Genomic DNA, 10,774 nt, shown 5'->3' on the forward strand with positions numbered 1-10,774 from the left:
GCGGAAGGGAATGCGAAAACCCTTTACCGTCTCTAGCCAAATGCACTTCAAAGTTTAATTTTCTCGATAAAACAGCAACTTCTTAAACAACCTCTGTTTGAGAAATAAATCTCTCAAGAAGTTTAAAAATAGAGATTTAATGTTGCAAAAGGTCAAGTCGTTTAAAGCACCAAACAAGTATCATATAGCAACAATACCTGCCCTATTCCAAACACCCCATCACAAACTCAACCGTTAAAAACTTCTTAGTTTTTATATAACAATTTTGGATAATCACGAGCTTCATACAATAAAAATACATGTTCCTTGCAGAGCGAGTGATCTAAAGGGAAATTAAATAGCAGAAATCACTGATTTTCTATTTGGTAAAAAAGTGGTAAGAGGAACAAAATAGTAACAAAAAAATTAAGAGTGAAATGAGAACTAAAAAATGTACAAATGGAAAAAAGAAAAGAATAGCATTTACCTGAAGACAATTGAGTACATATGTATATTTTCCCCAGAGTTCTGGCCTGCTTTCCATGAGGGAAAGATCAAGAATCCTGTGAATGCACCATACCCCGAAGCTTACAACAAGATCTACTCTCCAAACACATCCATCACCACAATGAGGAATCGACAGCAACTTCATGTAGTCTGTTTCGTCTATCTTTATTCCAGAACCAGGCTTCCTGTCTGAACCCCTAGTTTCAACTTCATACAGGACTCTCTCCCTTGCAGCCACTCGATCTATAAGGTCTTCATCGGCTCCATCATTTTGTCTAAACAACCAGTCAGATCCTTCCAACTTCAGAAGCTTTAAAATGCAACTTCTGAAAGACTGCAAGAGCTTTGCTTCCAAATCAATCGTTGTCGCAGATTCTTGAGTTTTGGCAGGAGATTTATCAGCCACACCAAATTGTTCGTAAGGCTGCTTAGACCACAAGGAACCAGCCCCTGAACTTGAAGCATATTGCAAGGAAAAAGCATCTCTGCGGACTTCTGAGGGAGAGAGTTCACCAAATCCCAAAGCCGTACCAGCCCATGAAGAAGTGCTGGAACAGGTTTGCACAGGTGCTAAGCGGCTAATAGATTGCTCATATCCCACCTGATTCTTCCATTGAGAGCTGTTACCAGACACTGAATAGTCTTGCTGAGGGATATGAAGTCCTGATCTGTTAGGTAAACTGTAATATTTCTTCACATTGACTGAGCTATTAGTGTAATCCACAGGTTCAGGAGAGGAAAGGTCGTGAAATGCACGTTCAGATTTCAATGAACTGTTTCGAGAAACAGGAACATTATGAAAACCAGGTGGCCTGATAGTGCTCAACCCGCTCTGTGGCCTGTGTTTCACGGGACGAGCAAATGAATCTACATAGTTTGATTTGACCGATGGTGAGGACTTCTGGTTTGCCGATTCCAATTGAGCATTTAAATAGCCAGAATCTTTTTCTTTAGACATTTGACTGAGATAGGAAGCCAATTGATAACCATGAATAGTGACCGGCTGTTGATCATAGACAGCAGAAGATGCTGGAACGTGCATACTATAATAACGCCTCTCACCAGAGTCAAGTGCATTGTGGTTGGAGCTTTGCACGTATGCATCAAATAGTTGCATGTGGGATGACCGCATAGGTGACCCCTGCTGAACCCCAAGAGAGGACTCCATACCACCATGTCCAATCTGTTGAAGGGGAGAACTGTAAAGACTAGATGTTCTCAAGTCAGATCCTCTTCCACCCATAGTTGAAGAATATCCAGTAGACTCTCTAGCAATGCCTTCGCCTTTAACTGATGCAAAGGAAGACTTCGGATCTACATTTGAATCAATCCCCAGTAAAACATCCAGTTTCTTAGCCTTGGCTTCTTGAGTGGCTTGCCCATGGAAATCAAACAGCTGCCCCCAGAATTCAAGAAGAATTGCAGTCAGTTGGCGCCTTGCAGCGCGGCCTAATCCTGCTAATCTTGATAGACTTCCAGAACTACTTCCCAAATCATCACCTTTTCCACTAAGACTTCTAAATGATCCTGGACCTTCAGATGTCAAAGACTGGATGCTTTCAGAAACATCTTTAGCTGATTCGTCAGGCTCCAAAGGTTCTCCTTCATCATCCATCTCATTCTGGTTGCTTGCCTCTGTAGTCAATGTCTTTTCCACTGTGTCCTTTGATTCAGCGTTGAAGGTGATGGCATCAATAGATTCATCTTCAGGAACCTTGCAAATAGGTTTAGCCATAACTGTCTCTCCAGTGGTGGCAGACGCCTCAGGAGAGCACACAGAAGGACCTGATAATGTGATTTCAGAGTTATTCTTCCCAATTGTGGGCAAATGAAGATTACTTTCAGAATCCAACAGCATTTCAGTCGATAGCCCAGGACTTGGAACTGATATGTTTTGATGGCTTCCAAAAGATTTTTCCAACACTGCAGGCACTTGCTTTTCTGTACCCTTTTCTGTTTGATATTGGGCTTCACTAATTTCTATCTGATCTTTCTGAGCAGATGCCTCGGGCACAGAAAATTTGACCTCCCAGTTCAGCACCTGACTTGCAGATTTCAATGGAGTAGTTGCCAGCCAAAGCATCATACAGAGAAAGACACAAGCCGTGGCCAGAAGAATAAGATAAGACATAGGCAAGCTACCCCCGATGCTCCACTTCAAATTATTAACCCAGTCACTATTGCCGAACATCATCTCTATGACAAAAATAATCTTTAGCCCCAGCATCCCAATAAACGAAACTAAAGCAAAAAACTCAACCGGCTGAGAAACCTTATAAGCACCCATAACTGATCTGGATGAAGCAATGCGAAATAGAGGAATAACAGAAGATGGTAGAAGAAGAGCAACCATAACCTGTGTAAAGATCAGGAGTTGATATATACCCTCAGCTCCTGAATTCCACACGCAATAAAGGGCCGGAATGATAGCAATTATTCTGATGGTTGCACGATGAAGCCAACCAGGAATGTCCATTCCAAAGAAATCGTGAATAATTACTTGCCTACCCCGACTCCATGTTAGTGCCATTATTTGATTAGAGAAAAACACTAGCAGAACCAAGAAAAATGAAGCTATTGAACTCTTAAATATCTGCGTTATTGTTAAGAGATTTCCATTAGAATGTAAACATAAGAAAACAACAACTGAATATAGCTGATAGGCAAAATAATATTTCGCATATCCAACCTCAACCTGATCCAGCAATGACAATGCATCCTGAAAAGTGAGCAAAACAAGGCCTGTACTGTAGAACACATTAGCTGCCAAGTTCATTAGCATACAGTTCACCAGAAAAATGCCACTGAAGATGCACAGAGTGGCAATAAAATGGTCATGGCACAAGGCCCCTATAGAAACAGTAGCTGGCCCTTGATCTTGCTGCAAAATAAAGGAATGATGAAAAAAAGAGCAGAGTTCTTTAATCTGTAAAGAAGAAATAACCAACATAAAAGACGAATAAATGAGAAAAGACGCGCATGCACCCCAGGCACCACTAACCCAAAAGTGTTATTGACTGCAAAAGCTTGACGTCAATTAGAAAAATCATTAAAACAAATTATTGTCAGACCACTCTACCTATCACTAACTCTTAGTGTGCACAGGTGTAAGTAATCATATGATGATATGAAGTCGATATGTCAAATGCACAAAATTTCTCAAATTGACAACTTAATAACAATTCAGAGAAAAATATCAATCAGGAAAATAAAATGAAGGAGAAGTACACAAAAAATTTCGGGGAATGAGCGACACAAATACAATTCAGTGATTTACAATGATCATATTTCTACTTCCATAGCCCATATTGAAGAAATAGTTATGAAGGTGTACAAGCATCGTAGCAGAATAATTTTCTAAAGAACCCTGTAATTGAAAGCACTGCCACAGCATACAAGTACTGCCAAGTGCAGCAAACATGAGTCCAAAAAATAGATTACATGCAAGAATACAAGAGCAAAAGAGCGCACACGCACATGTGTAGAGAGAGAGAGAGAAGACCTGTACAATAGAAGAATGGAGGTAAAAATTGTGAGGCATTATACTTGCTCCAAGGAGACTCATCAAGGCATATGCACTTTCCCCACTCAACTTTGTAAGCATCCCACCCATGGAAAATGAGCTTTCCGGTTGACTTATCAGAACTCCAAAAACATAAGATAGTAGAATTAAGATTGTCAAGCATACGGATAAGAACTTCGCCTTGCTATTCTGCTGGAACCATATTGATGAAGTCACAATACTATTCAAATTTGCGTTGATGACGCTTTAAAAATTGTAACAAAATGCAATCAGGAAAACTTACAAGGAGAGTAGCAAGAAATGGAAATAGAATGGCATCAATGCCCGTTAAAAAAACACAGTTAAATAGATCAATTCCAAAGATAGCATTAAGTCCGTAAGCAGTGCCCAGAACCTACCAGAATCAGTTAAATATATAATTAATAGGACAGAAGATAGTGGAATAGGCAATAGCTAACATCAAATGGATTTAAGAAAAAGTAAAATCACCATCATGAGGTCCAATGCAATTATCGAGATCTCGGCTTGAACTCCTAAGAATATGCATGTTATATTGTCATATTCCTTACTGCATATCTTTGACAACAGCAGAGACAATCAGTTAACGTATTGTTCAACATTTATGTAAAATAAGAAACTCTTAAACAGAATAATGCATAAAATTTAGGTATAAAAGTAAATGAACATTCAATTGGAAGAGTGCAGGGGGAGGGGAGGGAAGAGGAGGGAGACCAGTCAAACTCTAAATACCAATACATTATTAGGAGAAAAATATAACTTGCACAATCTAGTACATTATGTACCCCTAGAAAATATCTCATAGCTCTTAAGATTACAAGCTCATAAAGAATGGGAACGCATTTTAACATTTCACCAGAAGAAGGAATATAAACAGTTCTTAGTCAAATGTAAGCTTAGTCTGATCATTATGGGGTTCAAAATTGAAGAAAACAAACACTTCCACGAGATGACTATTTTTCTTGGTAATTAATCAAATACTTTTAAAATTCAATTAACAGACCATAGTCAGTATAATAAATCATGTAAGGCTCATTCTAGTCAACTCCTCATTTCCCAATATCTGCAAATTCTTAATCTATAATCACTAAAGCTGTCCACGCTCAAAAATAATTTATGCACCTCTTCCACGATAAAATGATGAAGGTAAATGAATACCTGAGTAAGATCCCTGCCAGTGACCACAGCAATACGAGCTGAAAGGTACTGACACAGAATTGCGACACAATTAAATATAAGCATGAGTGACACCACATCAAAACCAAAGCGAGCTCCCCCCTCAACAGTTGCAGCCCACTTCCCAGGGTCTACATAGCTGATAGCAATCCAAACCACAGGTACAGCAGAAGCAAGCACCCGCTGAAGAATGTTTGACCTATGGTTTGTGGTCAAAGTCTCGGATTCCATTTGTAATTATTCAAATATAAAAGATTAGCATTATCCTCTCGGTGTTCACACTTCCGGCATAGCTGGAAAAATGACCAAACATTACCAAGCTCAGTAATTATATACTCCCAGTTGCAAACAGACAATGCATTCCAACCTTTAGAAAGGCCCTGTATGAAATCAATTAGCAACTCCAGTATTCAAAAGATAACCAAAACCTATAACCTGCACATCTTGCACATGTTTATCCATACAAATTCCAGTATCATTCCGTTATTCATATGAGAGCTGCAGACACAGCAATTTAAAACCACCTTCATCCCAAGTTAGAACTGATGTCACTCCAGCCCCAAAAAGCTTCTTCTTGTCTTAATCAAATTCTTATTTGCTTGATAATGAGCAGAGCTATGGGTTCAATCGTGCTTCTGACTGCCAGTTATCTCATTATATTATAGAAAGAGATCGTGATCTCTGCTCAAGAACTTCGAAAGGATAGGCACTGCTAAAATGCTCCAGCGTCAAACTGCACTTACCATCCTGATTCAATAAAACAACTTCAAATGTTAAGGTAATATCAAGAATGTAAGTACTATATCAAGATCTGAGCATCATGACATGTTCAAATGCTGTACAAAAGAGTGGGAATATCAACAACCGATATCATCCTAAAAATTCAATAGTATTTAAGAAAATATAAAGCCGATTATTAACTACGAGAAAGTTGAGAATCCCGATTGTAAAACTTAGATTTACTGAGGCTACATTTTGTGGGCATTTGGAAACTCAATATTCGAATTTGAAATAATTCCTTTCTCGTTAAAAAAAATTAAGTTCTAGGAATCTAATTTTGTGATCCCAACCCCGTGACTCCAAATATTACATAGAGTCAACTAACATACGATGTTGGAAATCACCATCTACATTAACATATCAGAAGTCGAATGGGCATATAAGAATTTGACTCTGACAGAATTTACCATAAGCTAAAACCAAAAGGATCAAAGCTTTGATTATGCATAAGAGTAAAACCTACCAATACCATATATTCGTGTGTGTAAGGCGAGTTAAACTCAAATCACTACAACTAACAGCAGATTCATATACCTATGTTTATTTACTTGAGAATTCAAGTCATACGGCAAATAATACAAACCCTCAAAAAAAAATCATCAACCCAGCAAAAGAAACAAACCAAAATAAAATTGAAACTTAAACTGCAAATTGAAAAACGTTACCACGCAGCAAATCCACCATATCTTCAGAACATGAATAATTACGCAACCAAAATCACTTAAACAACATCAAAAACCAGAAAGACTTAGATTTTTACACAAAAGCTCCCGGAAGCCAAAAGACTATACCCGGAGCTGAATTTACAGACCAAAACCCAAAAAAAGTCCACGCACACTAAATTTAACACTTACTGCGATGGATCTGAAATTGTTTCAAAATAATAAGGAACGTTTCACTGAATAAATAACTGAAATTCACTTCAGCATGTAAATAAACACGAAAGTAAACTAATTTGTATGTATCATACACGTATGGAGATTGGATAAGTTGACATATACTTTTTAGGGTTTTTCCCCCCTTTTTCTTGATTTTACCTTTCTGGGTTCCTCTTTGTTTGTGCTCAGAGTTAGATCCGAGGCTTTCGAGAAGCCACGCGTTAACTGATATTTACTGAGAGAGAGAGAGAGAGAGAGGGGAAGAGAGAGAATGAACTGTAGAGATGCAAAGAGATAAAAAAATATGAGCTGCGAGGGTTCACGAAGTATAAAATATATACGGACAGAGAGAGATGTATATATCTATCTGTATATAGACGTCACGAAATGGGGAAGATAATAAATACTTTTGTTGTAAGATAATCAGTGTCAGGTTCAGTTATTTTGCATTAATTTTAATTACATTTATGATCTGATAAACAAGATCATGAATTTTCTTTTTCATTTTAGAGGATGTAAGGTTTTCAGTTTGTAATTTGAATTAAACTATATGTACCGAATCTTGATGATCGAACCGATGCCCTACTCTCACATTCGTGCGGGCCCCACACACAATTAAAAATTCCGAACTGTGGACCCCACCTTCCTATTGTGAGTGTAGGTAAAAGATTAGATAAGAAAGTGGATGTAAATATAACATGGTCCTTATAATTTTAAGCTTAGTCAAACAAGTCAATATGTAATTGTTGGATGGCATAAAATTAAGAAATTACATTATTTGATAATAAGTTGAGTATAGAAAAGAGTACGAATTTCCGTCCCTCGACACATTTTGTTGTCCTTGCTCATGAAGTTTTTTGTTAAGATTGAAAATGCGTTAAATATCGTATTTTAAATTATCTGCAAAAATCAATATCTTGATTATAATGTATGTCAAGATATAGCATATTTGCAAAGAGAAAATGAATTTTTATCGAAGAACAAAGAGAGAAAATGAAAAATTGTAGCGGACAAAAATGAGCAAGGGGAAAGAACAGGATCGGAGGCGAAGTCGCGGGAGGTGGGTTGGCGATCGCTTAGCAACAATTTGAATTTTTTTAAATCTACGTAGGAATGAATTTTATCCATTTACATTTTGTTCCATCATTCATATATATATTTCGATTCTCTACTTGAAAATCTTGACTCTGCCATTAACGAGGACAAATGGGTGGGTGAATAAAATTGATGATAAAGATGAATTGAGGAGTATTGTTAAGGGTTAACAATGGTAAATTTAAAACTAAATAAATATAAAAACGAATTAACTTTCTCTTTAAAAATTAAAATATTGTCGTCTGTCCCGAGGAAAAAAAAAGAAGAAGAAGAAGAAGAGTTGCCCTGAAAAATGGCTAGTGAGTTTGCATAAGCATATTTAAATACAAAGCTGTCTTTGCTTAACATCTCAGGAAAAATTCTATGTTCTCAAATCAGAATCTCATAAAGTAAGATTTATTTAGTGATGTGATTTTGCATAAAGCAAAGTTTTTAATTTATTACATACCAATTAAAAAAACGAATGATTAATGAGTAGTTAAAAAAAGGAACGAAGGAAGAGAGAGATAAAATGAAAGGGTGATCTACAAAATCTTCTTTTATATTGAACCAATTAAGGAAATTTGATTTTATTTAAAAAAAAAAAAAAATCAACACAAACTAAACCTGGGTATAACTTATTCTTGTATCTAAAACATTTTATAATGGGAAATTATTGCTTTTTTCTCTCTAAATTGAATGAAACAACGTTGTTGACTCGAGTGGTCAACTCGAATCAAGTAATTGTAACATCTTGAACAATCAAAACCAAGTTATGTCATACGTTTTATGATTTGCTAACATCCCTGGTTAACCTGACTTTTCAATATGTATCAAATGGAGAATGCTACCATCCTTCTCACAACTTTCATTTGTGGGAAATAAAATGAGGTAGTAATCGACGTCGAAAATGTTGTGCTTTCTCTATTTCTATATTTGTTCGTAGTCTCTAGAGTATATACAAGTCAAGTAAAAATAAATAAATAAATTATTTTCTTCTTTTGTCCCCAATGTTTGGATGCGATAAATGTAACTTGTGGGTTATTTTTTGATAGTTTATTCACTAACTATCAACTTATGAATAGTGTTTTGGTTATTTTTCAAAAATTTCAATTATGTAGTACTTTGATATGGAGGGTGTTGGAATTAAAATTAAAAAGCACATTTGGTATGGGACGCGAATGAGATTTTAATTCCATTCGTTTAATTATATCTATTATTAATAGTACACGTTTACTAGCACACTAAGCTAAGTTCGTGCATACAAGCTCATGATTGAAAAATTGTTTGTAACATCGTTGTACTATGACAAGTGAGTGTGTGTGTGTATAGTGTAGAAGATGGGTCTTTTTTAAAATTTAATTGCATTTAAATAACTAAATAAGATCTGAGTGAGGTTGTTAATGATCGAGTCAAGTTAGCTCGACCTACAACATGAGTTGGCTTGGCTTACCCCGCATGAGCCAACTCGTGTTAGTAGCTCACTCAAAAAATGCCAGCTCGACTCACTCGCAAGCGAGCCGACAAGTGGTTTGCTCCATTTGACATCCTCAACTCCAAGCATGCATGTCTCAATGTGAAAAAGGTAATCAATAATTGCTAAAAGTCATAATTTTAGTATATTTTGATCGAAGTTAATAAAATGTGTTGTTGAAAAGTTGATAAAAATTGTGTAATTTGATAAGTGTGTTTTACATACTTATTCAAGCCACAAATTATAACTATATCCTAATAAATATAGTGGAATGTGACTTAATCTATCAAATCTTGTTTTGTAGGATTATATTGATGAATGTGACGAAATTCAAGAGAAAAGATACCAAAAAGGGGGCCAAAATGAAAGTTCAGGGACTAAATTACAAATAATCAAAAGTTGAAGCAAAATGCGAATTGAAAACACAAATGGCCTATGTATCAATTCGGGGATAATATGTGATGATAGAAGGAAGAAAATGAAGAAGAAAGACCAAGATGGAAAAGAATGAAAGTTTGGGGACCAAAATGTAAATAAGACGAAAGATTATCCAAAAGGTGAATTGAGGAATTGGATGAACCAAGCACTAATTCAAAGCTATTTTGGTTCGATGGAAAGAGAAGAATCGAGAAAAAAGGCAAAGATATGAATAAATAAAGTCGAGGACCAAAACGACATAATTTGGAAGTTAGCTTAACTATGCAGTTCATGCCATGCGGTCGCATACACCCAATCATGGCCTGAAATGCATGCTTTGTTTTTCTTATTTAAAAACATATTGGCAAATTAATCTTTTTACTCTATCTTAAAGAAAATGTTGGAAAGAAATCATAATCAGGAACAATTTATATTAATTTGAAAATAAGACTATGATGAAGAAAAAAATTTGAGACATAATTGTGACAATGAATAAAGGTTATGAACCTTTTATAGAATCAAAACGTAGTATAGTTATTAAAATCGTTTGGGTATATTTAGCCTATGTTTGTTTTCCATTTTCCCTCCATTTTTAGAAGAAAAAGAGCCGTTATTGAGCCCCACTTGACTTGACATGACAAGTTTGACTTACTTCTCACAATTTGTGTAGAGAAGTGAGTCCAACGGTTGAAAATTTCATTTTCATTTTTGGAAAAATGCCCCGCAAACAGGCACTTAACCTAAAATCTATTATTTCAACTATAGTAATCAAATTTTCTCAATCTGTGTGAAAGTATATGTAAATTTATCTTTATGGAGTGAATAGAGAATATCATTAAATAGAATAGAGAATATCATTAAATAGCGAGTACTTATATTACTTATTAGTGCTTGTTTGAAATTTTTTTTCTAAGAATGTATTTTAAAATAGTAAATTGATGGAGAATG

At 35.9% G+C, this 10,774-nt stretch overlaps 1 protein-coding gene across 4 annotated transcripts in view; it reads right to left on the reverse strand.

The window, feature by feature from the left end:
* LOC111365436 (ethylene-insensitive protein 2-like) overlaps nt 1–7,234 on the reverse strand; it is an 8,107-nt gene extending 873 nt beyond the window's left edge. The window contains exons 1-7 of one of the 4 annotated variants that reach the window (XM_022985993.1): nt 7,021–7,234; nt 5,186–5,950; nt 4,499–4,585; nt 4,293–4,403; nt 3,989–4,198; nt 3,176–3,367; nt 467–3,079 (exon numbers count right to left, since the gene is read on the reverse strand). In XM_022985993.1, coding sequence (XP_022841761.1) covers nt 467–3,079; nt 3,176–3,367; nt 3,989–4,198; nt 4,293–4,403; nt 4,499–4,585; nt 5,186–5,434 — 3,462 coding nt within the window. In that variant the 5' untranslated portion in view covers nt 5,435–5,950; nt 7,021–7,234. Of the gene's footprint in view, nt 1–466; nt 3,080–3,175; nt 3,368–3,988; nt 4,202–4,292; nt 4,404–4,498; nt 4,586–5,185; nt 5,951–6,953; nt 6,976–7,020 lie in introns of those variants that run through there. The other 3 variants (XM_022986000.1, XM_022985981.1, XM_022985989.1) reach the window with 3 other exon arrangements.
* Between the last annotated feature and the right edge of the window lie 3,540 nt (nt 7,235–10,774).

This window comes from Olea europaea, chromosome 2 (assembly GCF_002742605.1).
Source record: "Olea europaea var. sylvestris chromosome 2, O_europaea_v1, whole genome shotgun sequence".
Lineage (NCBI taxonomy): Eukaryota > Viridiplantae > Streptophyta > Magnoliopsida > Lamiales > Oleaceae > Olea > Olea europaea.